Genomic DNA, 20,325 nt, shown 5'->3' with positions numbered 1-20,325 from the left:
CTGCTAGGCTGTGGAGAATTCCGGGAGAGGCCTTTTCCCTTTACTCCAACATCAGAGTCTGCTCAGCCCCACCATGAAAGGCAACACCAGTTAGATTGTCATGCACCACCACAGCTGAAGAGCCCAACGGGACCAGTCACACTTTGATGACCTCTCAGTGCCTCTGAACTCTAAGCCCTTTTAGAGACTGGCACCTGCCCTCTGAGACATGCAACTTCTCAGACAACAGCCTTCAGCCTCATGCCATGCTTTAGAAATAATCCTCTTGTAAAGACAACAGAAACAGAAAAGAAAATCCTCCAATTTTCTGCCACACCTTATACTGGGAATTTTTTTGATTCAGCAGCAATACTGTTATATAAAACAGTGACAAGTGCAAGGTCAGCTCATGAATTTTCTGTCAGTTCTTCCCCTGTACTGCACTGTACCAAGCTGGTGTTCCTGCAGATCTCCATTTAGTTATTCCACAGGGTTTCTCATTACAGATGACTGTTCAAGTATAAACCACATTCACAGCTGTTTTTTATAGTATGCTCAGGAAGAAGAATGTGTGTCAAATTCAAGAAAGAAAAATGCCAGGTTCTATCTGCAGCACAACTATGTGGAACATGCAAAGCAAGCACAACCAAGATATAGTGGAATCTAACACCCTAAAACCCTTGAGTCTATAAACAGCCCTTAATATAGTTTCATAAGTTCCCTTATTTACAAAAGCCCTTTTAGCTTTCACTTATAAGTGTATCAACTATCTCTTTAATTTCCTCTTGTTTATGGTCACTTAAAAAATCATCCTTTCAAAAGGGGTGTTTAACTAGATAAATACAGTAACATGACACTAAAATAGCAAAGGTGCTTCTTATATAGAAATGTCATGAAAAATCGTGAGGAAAGTTATAGAAATGGCAGATGGTAGGGAGGAATTAAGATTGGCACTGCCAAAATACAATCCCAAAACATGTCTGACAGGTGAAACCAGGAGCTAAAATAATAAGGCTCAAGCTTTAGGAAAATCATGAAAAATAAACAATGTAAGTAGTAAGACAGAAATAATCATTCTTTCTATTCTGGTTTGCTAATAAACCAATGAGCAAAGTAACCCATTCTCCTCTTCTCTGCAGCTAGGGAACCTCTGAAGAAGGAAGCAGCAGCACATGATTTGCAGACAGATGCAGCTCTGTGCTGCTGTCTGAAGTGTGATAAAACATAGGGCTAGAACAAGTTTCACAAGTGTAAAGAACTTAAAGAAGCACAGAACTGCCATTTCTGTTTTAACACATCAGTCTCTGTCACAAATAGTAAATCATTTAAAAGTAAGCTGATCCTTCCAGCTTGAAACAAGCATTTTAAACCCAGGAACTACTGAAATGAAACAAGCGTTTTAAAGCCAGGAACTATTGAAATGTATTTTAATTCATGGCAATCACCCATCAAGCTTGGCTAGAAACAATTCTATTGTTTTTAATAAGATCTGTCTACTAGCCAGCCCAAGAGTTCAGAAGGCAGACCTACTTGCTGCAGTTGTTTACAGAGTACATCAAAATTCTCCAGAGCTGTGAAAGAGGATGACATATTTCAGCTCTCCTTCATCAACTGCTACACCACTGACAGGTTACCAAAATTACAGTGGAGTGCAATAAAGTTGCCAAATTCAAAGAGGAGATTCAAGAGAACTCCTTTTTTAAAACAAGTACCATCTCCTCATGTTGCTGTAAGTTCCTGGAATCTTGACCACATTTTGCTAGTAATTACTTTGATCTTAAAAGATACTTGCAGATTCCATAAGTGATCCATCATAATCATTGGTTATAAGCTTGAGTAAACTCTTTCCTGGCCACTGATGAGTTACAAACTATGTAAATGTAGTTTAGTTTGTATCCACCACACATAACAACACGGCCTGATTTTGCCAAATAGTATTGGGTGTTGCTTTACCTATCTAGAAGGGTGCATTATTTTGCGATTAACTCAAATTCCATTGTCCTGATGATAACAACAGTGTCTTATAATTACATGTATTACATGCAAAGTTGCTTAATTAGCCTGTTTTTTAAATATGCATCCAAAATAAGGTCCATGGTACAGATATTTCTTCACACCATCCTACCACCTTCTCTACCCATTCTAAGTGGTCTCTCCTACTGGGAAATAGACTTGACTCTGTACAGAAGTTTTTTATAAGCTGTTATTAAGGACAGGCATCCCAGGCAGTTGCTTCTGTAACATCTTCTCCTTTACAAAAACAGCACAGAGGTCAAGAAAACCTGACTAACTGCAGCTAGGATATTTAATTGCTACTGCACAGAAAAAAACCCAAACCAAACCAAACAGACCAACCCCCCACCACCCCCAAGCCTCCTCTGTTGTATGTGTGCCCTAGAATTTTTACTGTTTCAATAAAAGGTATCATCACTGTCCTTATCTTTACAGTATTTCGAATAGGTTTTACTTACAATATTTATGATCTGTAAAGATTTTAGAACTGCTTGGGGTGAACAACCCATTGCTGTCAGATCAGGATAGATCCCTTCTTCCAACACATACTGGTTACCAGCGAATTCCTCCTGGTCATACACTATGCAGCTGCAGAAAGAAGGAGAAGAAGTTCCCTCTTAAGACATCTGTGCCAGTAAAATGCAGATGCATTATTTACAATGTTTTGCCTGAAAGATCAATGTGCAAACAGCAAAGCATTGCTCTCTGTAAGTCCCCATCTATGAAACCACCTCATGTGTTAGAAAGCTGGTTGCTTTTCTAAAACTTCTACCATTTAAATGATTTTGCATTATTCAATCAATATAACTTACCTGCCATCTAAAATTTTTGAAGACTTCACAGCAAATGAATCAATACATCTTGTGTTTTTTTCAAATATTTGGCAGTTACCCTTGAATTCAGGCTCTGAAAATAACTGGACCTTTAAAAAGTTATAAACATATTTAAGGAAATTAATTCTTCTACCTTCAGTTACATCTCTACCATTAATTCTATAATCACATAAAAAGATACTTATAACACCCAGCCTTCCTTTTTTACCTATGTTTGTCACCTCTTCAGTGTTACAATCCTTGCTCAAGAGAGCAAGGTAACAACTCCAAAAATTACTTCTGGCTGTAAATCACTTAATGACATACAAAATAATTAAAACAACAATAACAAGTATATCTTCTAGGTCTATCTGCTGGGTAAGATGTTTAAATTCCCAAAGAGTGACCAGAATAGGCACAACTTTATTAAAGTGCCATAAAAAAGATTTCTTTTATATTACTAATCTGCTTAATCTCCAAAATGCATACTCTTCACAGTAAATGGAAACTCCCTGCCTCTCAGAACACTAATGGTGTATAATCCTGGCAAAGGACTCGGACAGCATGCCAAGAAGTATGGCATATATTCCCAGGATAGATGGGCTTTATGATGGGCTTTACAGCTACAGATACAGTCTCATGTTAGTCCTTTCTCTGCTCCAAGGATAAGAGAGGATACATCGCCCAGAGTGTTTTGCCCTTATTAAAACATAAAAAATTTAAAAATTCTAAGCAGCAAACTTGCTAATTTGGCTAGAGGATAATTAGCCATGATCACACAGAAGTCATTCCCATTATAACATGCCTACCAGCTTTATTCACTCTTAATAGAGATAGGAGTGTGGGCAGGTACAGCACTCTCCAAAGAGGAGCACGCTGACGATGGATGCAGTCTGTTGGCTGCAAGCCACGACTTCTTTGTTTCCTTAGGATAAGGTCTTCCTTAGCATAGGGTCTTAATAGGCACATAATGTAAAGATGCAAATAATTTTTCATGCACACAGCTGAAAATAAGCAGCCTTGAGATTTTTATTCCCCATAGTTTATGCATTATCCCTATGCAGGAGATTCCAGTGAAGCATGCTACTAATCAGGAGTAGCAAACCAGGACAGCTAAGAATTGTCTCCTTAGGTTTTAGGGCTGTGATATACTCACTACTTTGACTGAAATGAAAATAAAAATAACAACTTTGTACAGGGACAAACCTGAAAATTTGAAAAGGTTCAGAAATTAAGAAGGATGAAAAAAGCTGCCCATTAGCCTCACTGCCAAAACTACATATTAGTACTTGCACAAAGGAGACAGTCCAATGTAGAAATATATTAACTCACTGAACAACCAAGTTCTCCCTGCCATTTCCTTCCCTTATGTTATTGACAAAAAATGGGATTAACTTTTAAGCCGAACTCAGCAGTACTTGTGAGTGAACAACTCCCTTCAAGTGCAACCACCACTAACAAAACTCTTAACCAAAGAAATAGGTTCACAAGGAATTAAGTCAGCTGTACCAAGAACAACATCTACCCTGTAGTGCTCTCACCAAAACATCATCTGTTTGTAGAGCTCTCAGCAATAGATTCCAGGTCCTGCACCTCTGCATACAGGGCTGCAGGCTCCAGCTCTATAAAACAATCACTGATACCCCAAAACACCTCACTTGCTGAATCAAGACATTGCCAGTGCCCTAAGAAAGTTCTGATGGCAATTGTGTATCAAATCCCACCTTCCCTGGGTCTTAATGTGCCTTACTCAAGAGGTTTGCAATGTAGCCTTCATCCACCTGCAGTCTTCACTCTTTGACTAGTCAGCCATCTATGCAAACACCTGAGTGTTTCCCTGGACAAACAGCCACTTCTTTATTTACATGTTACAGACACTACACAGTATGTTTCATGTGCTTAGAGAAGTATCTTACCTTGACTTTACCCCTTTCGCTTCCAGCAATATCCTGCAAAAGGTTTGAGGGGAAAGAAGAGAAAAAATATTTTCAACAGCGATAAAATATCATACAAAATTTACTATTAATTATCATTTAAGTAATGTAAATAAACTGAATTTGATAGAAAAAGTAGAGTTCCAAATACTTCAGCGAAACTTGCAAAACAAGTAGAAAATTAGCTCCTTACCATAACAATGGGTTGAACTGAAGATATTTTGCAATTCTTTCCCCCCCATGCCTCAATGCTGGGATACAGCCCTTTAGCCAGTATATACTGCTCCCCTGTAAACTCAGGATTCTCATAAGCCACCCATCTAAAAGAGAAAGGAGAGGAGAGTGGTTGGTAGAAGTCACACTAGTTTACCAAAATGCAGATATGTACATTCATTACTGTCTTAATGTAAGAACAAATAAAAAGTTTCTGAAGTGCCAAACTGTGATACTGTTAAAACCCTAAACAAACCAGTGTATCTGATAGTGCAAACCTATGCAAATTTTACTACCTTCTTGCACGATGTTGATACAAATCAGAGTGAATGAGCTAAAGGAAAGCACAGGTTCAGACACATCATGTGCCACATATCCTAAAATTTACCTCCAGTAAGAATATTTCCAGTAAGAAGATGTTTTACAATTCTATTATTCTACCAAGGTCAAGTTCTTCTCTTAAAAAAAAAAAAACCAAAAAACCCAAAAAAACCAAAAAAAACCCACCAAAAACCAAAAAAACCCAAACAACCAAAACAACAGACAGATATCAGAATACAGCCTTTTCAATAAAACTAACTTTCAGAGGAATCTGAGCAGTAAATGTAGCAATACTGACTTTTAATGTTGCCTGTAGCTACAGCTCAGTTGTGTTTAAGCAAATACACACCCCACAGGATGCTGAGCTGCAACAACAGGCAAATATGCTAAGCAGAGGAGACTGTTCCCTGCTAGGAATCAGAGACAGCAAGAAGAATATCCTTGAAAGCTAAGCACCAAAACCACCACAAATTTGACCAGATCAATGTATTTAAATGCAAAGCTGTTACTGCAACTACTCAGTTGGATCTCATGCTTGACATAGGCCACAAACTCAGAGATCTGCATCAAGTCTTCTGTCTTAGTCAAAATATGCCTTTTTGAAAGACTTTCAACTTTTGACATGATACACACTTGAAGTATTGGAAAAGCAACCAAATCACTATATATATCTCTCTGATGTCCAATTACTCCTGCTCTAGGTCCAATCTTAAATATCTGCTATCAGTTAGTCTTGCTAAGAACAGTATACTACATTCAATAAATCTTCTGTTACTGTTCTGTTCTTCTGACCCCGGTTCCATACTGAAAGCCCAGACACTTCCTGCATCTATACTACCTTTGATTTTGTGATAACCTGCAGAACTTGACTTGCTTTTCACTGCTATACTTCCCAAGCTTTCCCATACTTACAACTCTTTTTTTTATCTGTTTGGTTGTTTTTTGAGTGCCCATATGAATTCAGACCACAGTAGCAGCTGCGTTTGGTTCATTATATTTATGTAGGAATCACGACATCTTGCTGGTTCCTGATTCTACTAGAAAAACTTCTACTCAGAGTCAACTTGCTTTTAATTTTAGCCACTGTAGTGCATAATGACTATATGCTAGGTTATGCCCAAATCCACTTTCAATGGGCTCAGAAACTTACTGAGTTTCTACACTAACAAAAATTTCATATCACAAAGCAGTAAAATGCTACAGATCTTAAAATCTGCAGGGGAAGGTAACTCTCAACATCAAAATTCCCCATTAATTTATATGAGTTGATCAATTGGATTCTACTAAGCTGCAGTTTTATTCCAGGTACAAATGCCAGAGTCTCTGCAGATACAAGAAGCGGGATAACTTCAAACTGAAATAAAGGTGCATCAACATGTATGTGCCAAGAGTATGAACTTTGTTTTACTTGTCCATGGCAAACATTCAAACAGTGAATCACACACATCACTATTCACGTCTCTTGGTTTGCCTCAGATATAATCAATTATTCCAACTTGTTACACACTAATTACTCACGGCATATTTCAAGGTCCATTTCAAAATCACCTCAGAGTAATTCATCAAAGAGACATTGGTATGTACAATAAATTGAGCAGAGAGTTCAAATGTCTCAGGTGTGTCTATACCTGTATATCACATACACTAAAAGCAGTGAAAATGAGGTTTCCTTAAACAATTTCTTCAGCAGTCATTTATTAGATTTTTCAGTGCTAAGTGCCAGGATACAGCTATGGTGGACAGTTGTTTTACTGAATTGAGATCTATGCAAACAAGTGTTTTTGATATAAAATTAACTGTAAGACATGTCAGCAGCCTCCTAAGAGCCCCTTGATAGCAGTTATTTAGTTCCCTCCAGCCTGAATGCAGAAGTAATCAATGAATCTCACTTGCACATGTTTACATTTAAATAAATGGGATTTAAATAATTAAGTGTCACTCTTCCATGCAAGTCAGCCCATGCAGTCAGACAGTTCCTAGAGTCAGGGCTTAGTGGTGAAATACTTGTGCTTCTCCACTTAATTCAGAAGCCCATGTAAGCTGCTGAAAGTGGTAATAACATCATCAAGCACAGGCAGCTGAATTCAGTACCAGCTAAACCTGCCAGACCTCAAGATTATCCCTAGGAAGGAGCACTGCCTTAATCCAACTTCTGACTTCACAGAAAGTCCTGGAGAGCAAGATATTGCCTCCACAGCTGAGCAAGAGAGTCACACTCCAGCTGCCAGGCACAACAAAACTGAAGGGCTGCTCTGCAGCATGGCAGCAACCATCCTGCCCCACAGGGAGTGAGCTCTCCTAGCACAACAGATTTTGTAACCCCAGATGCACAAACTGCCCTCGTGAGGCTGAGCAACAGCTCCATCCCAGGCTGCTGGCAGGAGGGTGCTAGAGACCTTTCCTCCTGGGCACCATCCATGCCCCTGAAGCCAGGAGTAGCATAAAGCTTTGATTATGTATTCTTAGTACTATTACACACAGAGAATCTTTCTCCAAAAACACCTACGTATGACATCTAGGAAGTGCAGCTCCAAACAGGGTCTGAATGTACAGGCAAGAAAATAATCCAGATATGGGTAGCTCACCAAAAATCAGATTTGCCCTCAGTTAGCCCAGGACTCACCTTGTCTGACTTTAGGAGGGAGGTCAGAAAGTTAACTGGCACTTGCAGACTTGTACAATATTAACAGATAGAATGAGGTAATAAAATTGTATTTATAGGAGAGAGAAAATGAGTTCATCATGCTCCTTTGTGACTGTGATTCTTAGTATTCCAGGGACCTGCAAGCTTTAGTTTTATTACTCCTTTAAAAATTTTTTTCTGAACATCAGTTCAGTTACACAGAGAAGTTAAAGCTTTGTTTGAAGTGCTCTCCAGTGGAGTGACCAAGGGTACTTTGCCCTTTTCAGCTCCCAGTGAAGGTTTGTTCTTGTACCTTGTGTCTCCAGTTTCACTCATGTTACCTTCCTGAGTGCATCTAGGTTAAATTTACTATCTTCTGGTTTCTGTATGTGAACCACTCATTACCTAATTATTTCCTTAATATCACTCACTATCCATACATACTCTAGCAGCAACCCCATCTACATTGTGGATTAATTACTTGAAAACTAGGGGAAAACCAGGCTGATAACACAACCACAGTAAACAGATGACTACATAAAATAAACAAATCTGGGAAATTTCTTCCAGCAAGTTCAAAGGAAATCGACTAAAAGACAAGAGCTTCTTCAGGAGTTCTGGCAAAAGTTTGGTGTGTTTATGGATAAAGAAAAGGCACATTTCAAACATGCAGTTCCTGTGATTTTGATCACTATTAAATAAAAGCTTGAAGGAGTTTTTAAGCAGAGGGGAAATCAAAATAGTACAACACTTGATTTTAGTACTTGCTTGAACTTGTAAAGGGTGTTACCTGTTGCTAGTAAATAGTTCAATTTTCCGCCACTTCAAATTCTGCCAGTTTGAAAGTAAAGTTCAAACCCTACTTAAAAGAAGAAAGGCCCCTCCTATTTCCAGGCAGCCTGGATTGCTTTCTCCTACCCTAATGGCAGAAAAATAATTTTTGAATTTTATGTTTGGCCAGTCTCCAAAAAATGCTCAAGAGCAAAACATTTTCATTTTTAAAGAAGTACATTTAATTTTTCAAGAAGTCAATCCTCATCTCCTTAGGATATATTTTTCAGGATGTCTTTACAATGGATTTAGCAAAGACACGAAAATATTGCTTGGAAACATGTTTAGAAACATTTAGAAATTTAGAAATTTGAATGCAGCTAGTGCTGAATTGCCCCAAAATTGAACAGTCACCCCTCAAATGCAGAGCTGGGCTGTCTCCAGCAATACAGTTCAGAGCTGCAGTTGAGCTCAGAACTCGTTCCATAGTATCTGTGCACTGCAGTGTGAGGCTTTCTTTTCTTTGATATACCCTTTAAATTACAGAGCAATCAAATTAATTATGTGGGAAATACAGATCATCTGTTATCTTACTGCTCTAACTGCTTACCCCAGATACCTGTAGTTAAAAAATTGCAATGAAAGGTAGAGGGCTTCTTAAATTTTTGACTTATTTTAATTAAGTGTTTTCAATATAATACCAGGAAGATTACTTTGAAATATTATGACAAGCTTTTATTGAATCTGTCACAGTTCACTATGTCATCATCTGCACTACAACCTAAACAGCTCAGGAAATTGCTCAATGGATTATTCATTGCCCTGTGACAGATTTCTTGGAAGGAAAGATATAAAAAAAATCTTCTACCTGAACAGACAGTTAATACTTAAAATAAAGCACTGTACTGCCAAACATGACTTCACACAGATCATTCAAGCTTTCTGGCACTTAAACATTGAGTAAGATCACCACAAAACCCCCAAACACTCACAACTTCTCTGGAAACAGAGGGGTTGTACACAACTCTCAAGAGCTGAGTGCTAGCCACCTGTTATGAGCAATGCATCTGAATGTTTTAAAACCTTATTGCTACAAATTACATCTTTTGGAGTCTACAAGATGAGATTACAGAAGAGGTAGCAGAGTCTGTAGTTCAAGTTTTGTTCACAAAGACTTCTAGCCACCTCTGCCATCAGAGTGTTAAAGCCACTCTTAATTACTAGAATACTCAAACTCATGTATGATTCCCATCTCAGATGCAACAGACACATTTACTAGAACAACTACTTGAAGGGCATGATAGGTAACCCACAATTTGTTTCCCAACCTTCAGAGATGACTCTTTCCCAGGAATCTCTCTTGCATATTACAGAAGACAAAAGAGGACAATGGCTTCAAAGGTCACCAGGCAGAAAAAAACCTGCTGTCACACCATATTCATACAGAAATTAAAAGCATTCCTCTGGAATGCACCGAGCTTGATTCTGCAACCTTTATCCAGACAAAACTTGCAGAGATAGAGCACAGATAACACAGGGAAAGATTTTGGGTGTGGCTGGGTAAGGCAGAGCTTCCAGCAAGTCACCTGCATGAATACCAGGCAGGGAGACAGACTGTACATTTCATGCTTTTTTAGTTCTGGTACTTCAGTTAATTTTGTGTGTTTGCAGACATGATTGCTAATACTTGTTGGCATTTCCAAAATACTTTAATACAGTCTGCAAGGCTGTGAAACTCAATCTGCAGTTGATGGACTCGACTAATCAAACAGCAAAGTCTATCAGCTGATCAACTGCATGTGATAGCACTCATGGCACTAAGAGGTGGTTTGTTAATGGCCAGGGCTAATAGACACTTTTGGGAACCCTATGTTTAACAAAACCCCAAACAAACAATAAACACCAACACCACAGCACTAAAGCACTGTTAAACCTACAGGATTCACTGCAAAAGCAATGTTAATTTTCAGAACAGTTACTCTCCCTAGTATCAGAAGGTATTAGTGAGCATAGTAAAAGTTATCTCTATTTAAAACACAAGAGCAAGGAATCTACCTCTGGTCAAATGCAAGAAGCCTGGAAATTAGTTTCAAAAGTGGAAATTATTTCCATAACAATTTTGCTGTTGAAATGCTTCAAACAAATGCAACCACAAGAACAAGCTATTCCTCTCTTGATGAAATCTCATCTCATGCTTTCATACTCTGTGTATCAGAAAGTCAATGCTTCCTCAGACCATCTTATCTTATTGGAAGAAGAAAGATGATTTACTGTACATATTCACCAACACATTACTTTTCACATTCTGCGGTCAAGGGCAGAAAATTTTATCTGAAGACTCCACATAGAAGTCAGAGTCCTGAAAAACATCTGCAAACACCATCAATTTCTATAAAGACCAGCATATCTAAAATGAAAGAGTGAATAAAAATATCACTTACACGCCACTTAGCACATTTATAGACTGTGTCCTCAGCCCATATCCAGTGTCTTTCAAATTGGAAATGATACCTAACACGTTGATATTGGAACCCTTTGATCCAAAGTCTTTTTCACTGTACATTATCATATGAGAACTTGTGAAATCCTGTTAAAACAAAGAGGAGCACCATAAGGAAAGTGCCACTTGACATCTCCGAGCACTCAGGAGATGCCTACTGTGTGTTCTTGGAACTTACCCCAACAATTGGTCGCAGGGACTGCACCTCCTCATCGTAGCCACCCCAGTCTGCCCAATCCCGATACGCTCCTTCTTCCAGCAGGTACTGGTGGCCTTCAAACCCAGGCTTCTCGTAAGCAACCCAGCTGAACAACAAAAACAACAGAGGATGAACGTGAAAATGCACAAGTGCCACTCCATGTTTTCATGGAGCAGATATAGATACGTAATATTTATTCTTCTGCTGTGAATATTTTTAAATTTAACCCTGGTGTATACCTCAACCCAAAAATTACAAAAACAAAACAAACAGGGATTGGATTTGTCCACTGCAACTTCCAGCCTATGGAGTTACTACTTCAGCTGGAGGGTAAATACCACTTTTCCATACTTACACTCCTCCCAGTACTTTCATGGATCCCACTGATGTAAGTGGAAGTCTTGTCTTGTCTTCTGATTCCTTGTCATCAAGCATAAAGACTTCTGATTCTATTTCCACATGCTTTCCTTCAAAGAAAGGCTTCTCATAAACAATTATCTGGAGTAGAAATGAAGGAAAAGAAAAATTGCAGGGAGGATGATGAATTCTGACAACAGACAATTTCTTTAGCATAGGCACATAGAGGGAGAATGCATAATTATAAAACCAACTAGTGGGATCTCTCCTCTACAAGAGGCCTTTCCACTAGAGATGCAATGTGAGGGCTTGAGCATTGATTGCCCATCTGCATCATCTGGATTGCTGTTAATACTGTCATTTATGCATGTGATGGATGCAGAAATCTAACAGAAGTTGTATTTTCATGGTGTGGTCACATAAAAAAGGGCTACCCAGTAAAGCATCAGTATCCAATCAAAGCATACTTATCTACCCACGTGTAGTTCATGTGCTGTAAAATAGCTTTGGACAATCAACACATACTGACTTTTACCTTTGGCTCCCCACTGAATTCAACTTTGCGACCACCCTGTTAAAAGAAAAAGAAAAAGAAGAAAAATTAAGCTTTTCATGACTTAGACAACATGTAGATGTCTCTAAGAGTCATCAGTTCTCTGCAAAAAGTCAAGGACTGAGGTGAAATATTCCTTAAAGAGTGCAAGTGAAAATAAACGGCAGATTAATGGCTGAGATGGATGCAATCAAATGTTGTAAATTCAAGAATTTTATAGACTAAAAATTTTAGTTTTTTTAAGAGAGTTACATTTTTGTAAGTCTTGAAAAATCTAACCACCTTAATACATTATTTCTAACACATAAACATAGGTCATTTAACTTGTAAGTAATACCAGTAGTTTACCATTTTCAAGGGTCTCATGGACCTAATGTAGGCTTCCTTCTTCTCCCAGAATAATAAATTAGGATATTCACCAGGCTCCAACATCAAAGGGACTCCCTGGAAACCAGGTTCTTCATAAAGAAGCCATCTAAAAGTAGAGGGGTGGAGGGACAAAAGTAAGACATGAAACCCCCAGAACATTTCTGAACAGTAAAGAACAAGACAATATGCTTACTTTAGGAACAAGATCATTGTTCCCTTTAAAGGGAGATGCCAAGCTAATATAAACTGGCCCAAATTGGTATAGTTTCATTGCAGACACATGGCTCCAAGAAACAAGCAAGGTGTTTTAGTTTCATTACTGTCTGTAGCTGAATGTTTCATACATTGCTTGCCCCATATTCACACCACTCAGTAAACCCTTCGCTTGTGGCTGGTCACACGCGGTACTTCCAAGGGCTCAGTACTGGGCTAAATTCTGTTTAATACCTTAGTATTAATGATTTGGTACTTCCAAGGGCTCAGTACTGGGGTAAATTCTGTTTAATACCTTAATATTAATGATTTGGATGAGGGGATTTGAGTGCTCCCTCAGCTGTTTTGCAGATGACAAGAATCTGGGTGGGAGAAGCTGGGTGATCTGCTGAAGGATAGGAAATCTTTACAGGGGGATCTGGATCAATGGACCAAGGCCAATGGGATGAGGTTCAACATGGGAAAGTGCCAGGTCACAACATTCCCAAGCAGTGCTTCAGGATTGGGGAAGGGTGGCTGAAAAGCTGCTTGGCAGAAAAAGACCTGGGGGTGCTGGTCAACAGCAGTTACACATGAGCCAGCTGTGCCCAGGTGGCCAAAAAGGCCAATGGCATCCTGGTCTGTACCAGCAACAGTGTGGCCAGCAGGACCAAAGCAGTGACTGTCCCCCTGTACTCAACACTGGTGATGCCACACCTCAAATCCTATGTTTCAGGATCAGTTTTGGACCCCTCACTACACCAAGGACATTGAGGGGCTGGATCATGTCTAGAAGGGGACAATTGAGCTGGTGGAAGATCTGGAGCACAAGTCTAATAAGAATGGCTGAAGGAGCTGGAGGTGCTCAGCCTGGAAAGAATGAGACTCTGGGGAGACCTCATTGCTCTTTACAACTGCCTTGAAAGGAGGTTGTAGCCAGGCAGTGACTGGACAAGTGAAAGTGGCCTCAAGCTGCACCTGTGTAGGTTTAGACTGGATATTAGGAAAAAATAATTCACTGAAAGAGTTGTCAATCCCTGTAACAGGCTGCTCAGGGGAGTGGTGGAGTCACAATCCCTGTAGGTATTCAAAAGATGTTCAGTAGTGGTGCTTAGGGATATGCTTTAGTGGTGGACTTGGCAGTGTTGGGTTAATGGTGGTACTGGATGGTCTTACAAGGCCTTTTCCATCTTAAGGGATTCTATGACTAACTTCACTGCAAGAACTGACACACATGGAAGAACAAGGAGAGAGTACAGTCAGAAGATAAAGGTGCATTGACTCATTTTTGTTGGCAGCTTTTAACAAACAGCAATTAAGCATGAACACTGGGAAACTTTAAGATGATACAACCACACCCACATGGCAAGGTGACTCAGAATCAGAGCCTCCCTCACCTGCCAACACAGTGAACTATGTCATGCTTGTAAACTAAAGGCAAAAAAACCCCTAACCCTGCAACATGCAAAAAAGCAGCTGCCATCTGCAGAATTTCTCATGGAAGTGACTTCTTTCTACACTGGACTAATAAACAGGTATCTGAGAAAGACAGTTGAAAAATAGTATATTTCACTTCCTGGCGAAAATATTAGTCTGCTTTCCTTCAGGGATACAAATGCAAGAGAGAGATATTAAGACAGCAAGAATTCATGTGGATTTAGTAAAACAATGCTGTTACACTAATGCAAAATAAAGACAACTCAGATGTGCACAGGCTCTGCCTTCTTACAAAAAAACCTGTAATTTTACTGGTCACAGATAGCTTTTAAGTGAGACAGAAATAAAATGGAGACATAGATGAAGTGAATTAACAATCAACCTGCAAATCACATATCTGATTTCCTTACTCTTGCAAGACATGTAATTTGGATTGATGTTGCAGTTCACCAGAAATAACTTCCTGTCAGAGAACCAACTACTTGGACATCTTCAGATTTGCCTACATACCAAAATGATTCATTTTTTTCCACAAATCAGGGTGTAAATATTTACTCAGATAAAATACTCTTTGCCTAACAACAAAAATGTCCGTATATCATGTGGTAGACTTGAAACATCTTTGCTTTACATATTTCTATAAAAAGTGATATCTAACACCTGCCTTCAGCTAGGCAATTTTTGATAGACCATTTGCAGCAAGGCAAGTGCTATCAGTGCCCAAACATAAGAGCTAACAACCAAGGTCTGTACATCCTGGAAGAAGTTCTGCAGGATGACTGGAAGTGGCTCCAGTCTCACTTTTTCTGAAAGAAGCCTCTCTCTTTCTTCTGCATACTTTTCCCAGTACTACTTTGAAGCATGCTTTCCATAATGATTTACTAGTTTGTTTATTAAGCCATGAAAACTAATACTGGTACAGCACCTGGATTGCTCCTTAGAGGTCTCCTTTCTCATAAAAGCTTGCTTGGTTCACAATATTACCCTCCTAACTCAGATGGCCAGATATTTTCAGGTGACATAACCTCTTTGTATTACACATCACCATAAAAGCCCAGATCAAAATGCACTGTGAAATACATCACATATGGACTCTCTAAAGCACTGAGTCTTAGTTTATAACAGAAGGACTTCAAAAATTTTCTTCTTTTGATCATTTCAAGTTTAGAAGAAAGCAAGTGCGAAATGCAGTCTTATTATAACAGTTCATTCCCTACCCCTACTTATGGTAAGTTTGCCTGAATGAGAAAAAGCAAGAGAGGCAAACTCTTATTCCTTGGCTACAAATACACAAGGGTTATTCAGTATTTACTACACGCAAGTAGAAGAAAATCTAGCTCTAACAAAACATTCTAGGTCAGACTCCAGAAGAGTGAAGCATTACAGTGATGTACTAACACTACTGTCAACAAATAGACTGCCAAAATATAGGACTAGAATAAATATAGCCTGCTCGCGAGTCTGACAGGTGTAACCAATGGTTTAAACCAAATTCCTGTCATCACACTACACATTCATACAGAGCTGCATACTTACATGCCCCAATGCACTTTAATAGAACAAGTCTTCTGAGTGGTTCCAAACACCCCTGTTTCTTCAGTGTCATCAAAAAAGGAAGTCACGATTCCTAACCCTTCAGGCTCTGTATACAAATCAATTCGGCAAACCCTGTAATCCTGAAAAATGAAGATTGCCATAATCACTTGATCTGTGCTGGAGTTCTATAATTACTGTGCATCACTAAATCAGTTTTGAAACACCTGTTTATTTTAAATTGTTTCCCCCCCTTGTCAATTACCACTGCTATTAGATGCCTATAATAAAAGTATAGCTAAGCCAGTTTGCCTGTCTCTGTTTGAAGCAAGATAGTCAGTCAATCTCTAATCAGCATTTACATTGTTTACTTTCTGCCATCTAGGCAGGAATGCATCTTCTTTCATCAGTTAACATCTCCTCTAGCAAATTAAATCCTAAGATAATACCAAACAAGCCATCCTTGAAGAGAACTGCAACCTAAACAAGAATTGTAGTTACAAGCAATATATATTCCTCCTTTTTCCTATATATCCTACTCAAATAACTTTATAGCTTGTGCTTGTTTTGGTAACCTGCAATTGCAACTACTTAATGGTAGGTTAAAAGTGCATAGAAAAGATGTTCCATCATGTGTGAAACTCACTGGTAAGTTTGCCCATACCAGGCAAACCAAAATTTACACTGAAGTCTGTATTGAGTGCAAATTTGGTTTGTATTGCAAAAAAAAAGAAGAAGCAATATTTTGAAAATACAAAATTGTTGATGGTTTCCTGGGATGCCTTTTCTGACACTGACCAGACTACAAAGCATATGCTGTATGTAGCATTTTGGTGGCTGTTCTAATAAAGCCCACCAAGTTCTGTTCCTACCCTGTCCCTCCTCTTGATATTACCACAACCCCCACTGCACAAAAGCCCCCACATGCATTTTGTGATCAAACATGGAATTCAACACAGAATATTGTTTCATGCACTTGTAGCTCATGTTACACTTGTGTCCTAATAGACCAATCACATGCTCTATCAGTATAGAACATCACTATACATTAAGATCTATAAAAAAAATTTTTGACTTGTATTACTTGCCTTAACAACATGTCTTATTGAACCGATCACTGCAGGCTTTTGAGACGTGCAGTCACTTTCCTCTTCAGAAGCACCTGCACCCCAAATATCTGTGAGTTCCAACTCTCCTTCTTCCAATGGAATAGAGGGGCCTTCAAAATTTGGTTTTTCATAGAGTATCCAGCTTAAAATAAATTTTGAAAAATCTAATTTTTCATGGTGCTTTATCATGCGTGATTTGCAAAAATCATGATCCCACTTAACAAATAATTTCATACACAGTACTGTTTCCAAACCCTTGCCATTTCCACAATACACCTTATTCACCCAACACTGCTGATTCAAGCCATTTTCAGTCTCTGTGATACCTTTAAAAACAATGATAAAACCAAAAATGTCTACTGCTGAATTGTACTTTCACAAAAAACTCCTCCACCTTTTAAAATTGATAATTTGGGGCAGCAGAGACTACTGTCTCTGAATACCAGACTTCGTATGAGATACTAATCAGAACCAATTTGTACATCACAGAAAACAATGACACTGCAGACTTCATTTTTAATGGCAGAACAGAATAAATAACTAAATAAGAACTTTATCCATCTGCAAATACAAACCCTTCACTCAGGCTCTCAATGGAAGGAGGGAAAAACCCCAGACCCAGTCCCTCTAGACCACGCTAGAAAAGACAACCTGGTTTACAGAGATCAAAAGGTTTTTGTTCCAGTTTTCTGAAGCTAAACAGCAATCAGTTTGCTTCCCAGTACCTCCTACTGTGGCTAGCCCTTGTGTCTGCACCTTACTATCAGATAATTACTTTTGAGAACCTGCTATTTGACTGCATTATAGCCTGGCCACAGGATAACTTGCTGTGCTAGCCACACTACTAATGGCCCCTCTGTTGATGCTATGAAGAAAGCAGGAGATACTTGCTTTGAATTACTCTTGGGCAATACAGCTTTTAGAGCAAAATCCCTCCTTTTGTCAGAGAAACAGTCAATTATCTCTACAGCACCATCCTATTCCTTTGGTCATGACATAATTATGTAAGACCTAGCTTAAAACTTATATGCTAGCCTTTTAGCCCAATCCAAATACTATGCAAGAATCCCTAATGACCAGAGGAGTTGAAAGGCAGAAGAGCTGAACAGAATCTGTCATTTCATCCCACACCTATGCCTGGTGACATCTCGCACCCTGCCAGATGCTAACACTCACTCAATTAGTCAGCAAAATAGGTTTTCCAGCTCAGAACTTCCTGCTGCAGAGGTAAAATGCCCTATTTCTTGCTCACAGTTCTACATTGTTACAAGCCAGACTTACTGTGAATCACATGCCAGTCCTGCTTCAAAACATTTTTGGATAGAGTAAAAATCTTTGCATAAAGAGTAAAAATTGATCTCTTACCATCCTCTGATGACTTTAACTAAAATTGTTGGTGACAGAACCCAAGAACTGCAATCTGGAACATCATGGAAAACTTCAATGCCAGCTTTTTGACAGTCTGAGTCACAGCATATCACCAGCTGTGTTAAAAAAAATCCAACAAAACAGAAAAACACACCAGTAACATATAGTTCTATCTTCCTAAGCTTTAAATATAGAAAGGAACACTAAAACTATTAAAATTGATCTTACCTTGCCAGGTCTGGGATTGATTTTACTTTGTCCATTTCTTGGAAGTGTCTAATAGACAGTGAGAAGAGAAAAAAAAATCACAAAAAACCCCCCACAAAATCAAAAGCATTTTCAATAAAGATACTCAGCTATAGAAAAAAGGCTAGTAGACCAAAATAAAAAATACTCTGAATAGTAAAAGTTGGTAACCTTTTAACTATACCTACTTACCACTTCAATCTCTACTTCCCCTTGCAGAACAGCACCTTGTCACAAATGTATAAATTTATACACTTTTTTAAAACTCTGAATTGTCATCTTACTGAAGTTGACTAACCTCAGATCTGAAATGCTTTAAAATCATCCTGATCATCTTCCTACATAGCCCAGGATTTTAATACCAAGAGACTACTTTAAAAACTGCCACTGATGAAGTACATGCTGTACAATAATAAAGATGAGTTTAAATGTCTAAAAATGTCAAGCCATAAAGCATGGTGTATTTTTAAGAAATATATGAAAATACTGAGGATGCATGATGGCACATTCATGTTTGAGCTAACTAGCATAATCAATTTTGTAACAAGTTTCCTCAAAGAGCATGAGACTGAGCACTAAGTGATAAACTAAAAATATTCAAAACAGCTAAAACACATGGAGGTATACAAAATCTAAAACAATGCTGAAGTCAGCAGTAAATTGTATGATACAGAATATATGGGAAAGTTGTGGTTGCATCACGTCACCTTCAAACAAATAAAGCAAGCATTGGAATTATGTGTTTGGTTTCCTAGCAAGGATAGGAGTGTCCATTCTGGGACAGGGTCCTGCTCTTCTAGGAATGATTCACACAAACAAAAAGACAAAAACAGCTCCTGCCCCTAAATAGGTAACCAGCAACACGTGCAAGGAATTAAAGAGAACATAGTAGTTAATATGCAGAGCAGGCAGTGGTCGCAGGACACTTCTTAACCACCACCAGGTTTTTGTAGGCATCATCAAGACATGTTGAAGCACGACTGGTTTTTAGCCTGAGCTTCAGTTCCAGTTAAAACTTGTTCTGTGTTTTGAGGAATGCCAAAGTCATTGTTTTGGGCTGTCCTTACTCCTTCCTTCACATCACCCACTAGCCATTGCATCACCATTTTCTTAGTCAGTGGAAGATGCACAGCAGGAACACCTCACAGAAACCTTTCTGATTCCTTACTTGAGCAAAACATTTCAGTCAGCAGCAGTGCCACAGAAATCCAGAAACCCTTTGAGCAAAACATTCCAGTCAGCAACAGTGCCACAGAAATCCAGACACCCTTTGAAGCCTAAAGGGTAAGGTATGAAGCCTAAAGTCTTAGGTATGTACACACTTCACTGCTATATCAGAACTCCACATTCTACTGCAAAATTGAAACCCACTCAAGAAAAACAGTTTAAGTAGCAAAAAACAAACTAAGAGAGTATTAGACATTTAACTTTAAATTCAAGTTTTTAAATCCAAGCAGGACCAACAGAATAAGAAAGCCTCTTTAACTGGTAACATAAATCTACACTACTGTAAATAACCCCCCTAATTTTCATCTCCACTCTAATTCAGAAAACTTCCCATAAGAGAAGAATCTACATTCTCAGAACTGCAAGGTACCATGGATGGTTGTCCCCTGCAAGGTGACAAAGAAAGGAGCTCCTTTTAGTAGAACTGCTATAGCAGATAATCATTAGCTTTGGAAAGTATTTCTCAAACTTCTTACATGCTGCTTCAATTCCACAGGTCCCATTCATGTGGCTATTAAATTTTAGAAAACATATTTCTTCCCATGGTTTTTAGATCCCCTGATTATCAT

At 38.7% G+C, this 20,325-nt stretch overlaps 1 protein-coding gene across 2 annotated transcripts in view; it reads right to left on the bottom strand.

Moving 5' to 3' along the window:
- Positions 1-20,325, bottom strand: part of CRYBG1 (crystallin beta-gamma domain containing 1) — a 96,648-nt gene that overhangs the window by 12,371 nt on the left and 63,952 nt on the right. For both annotated transcript variants that reach the window (XM_071446784.1, XM_071446793.1), the window contains 13 exons: positions 18,512-18,559; positions 18,281-18,399; positions 16,895-17,057; positions 15,810-15,949; positions 12,624-12,750; positions 12,258-12,293; positions 11,721-11,863; positions 11,345-11,471; positions 11,108-11,253; positions 4,932-5,058; positions 4,721-4,753; positions 2,805-2,914; positions 2,451-2,580 (listed from right to left, as the gene is read on the bottom strand). In XM_071446784.1, the coding sequence (XP_071302885.1) occupies positions 2,451-2,580; positions 2,805-2,914; positions 4,721-4,753; positions 4,932-5,058; positions 11,108-11,253; positions 11,345-11,471; positions 11,721-11,863; positions 12,258-12,293; positions 12,624-12,750; positions 15,810-15,949; positions 16,895-17,057; positions 18,281-18,399; positions 18,512-18,559 (1,449 nt within the window). The remainder of the gene's footprint in view (positions 1-2,450; positions 2,581-2,804; positions 2,915-4,720; positions 4,754-4,931; positions 5,059-11,107; positions 11,254-11,344; positions 11,472-11,720; positions 11,864-12,257; positions 12,294-12,623; positions 12,751-15,809; positions 15,950-16,894; positions 17,058-18,280; positions 18,400-18,511; positions 18,560-20,325) is intronic.

The sequence above is a fragment of the Agelaius tricolor genome, unplaced genomic scaffold (assembly GCF_023055355.1).
Source record: "Agelaius tricolor isolate 1412-34295 unplaced genomic scaffold, bAgeTri1.0.p SCAF_1, whole genome shotgun sequence".
NCBI classification, from domain to species: Eukaryota; Metazoa; Chordata; class Aves; order Passeriformes; family Icteridae; genus Agelaius; species Agelaius tricolor.
This window is presented reverse-complemented; position numbering and strand designations above follow the sequence as displayed.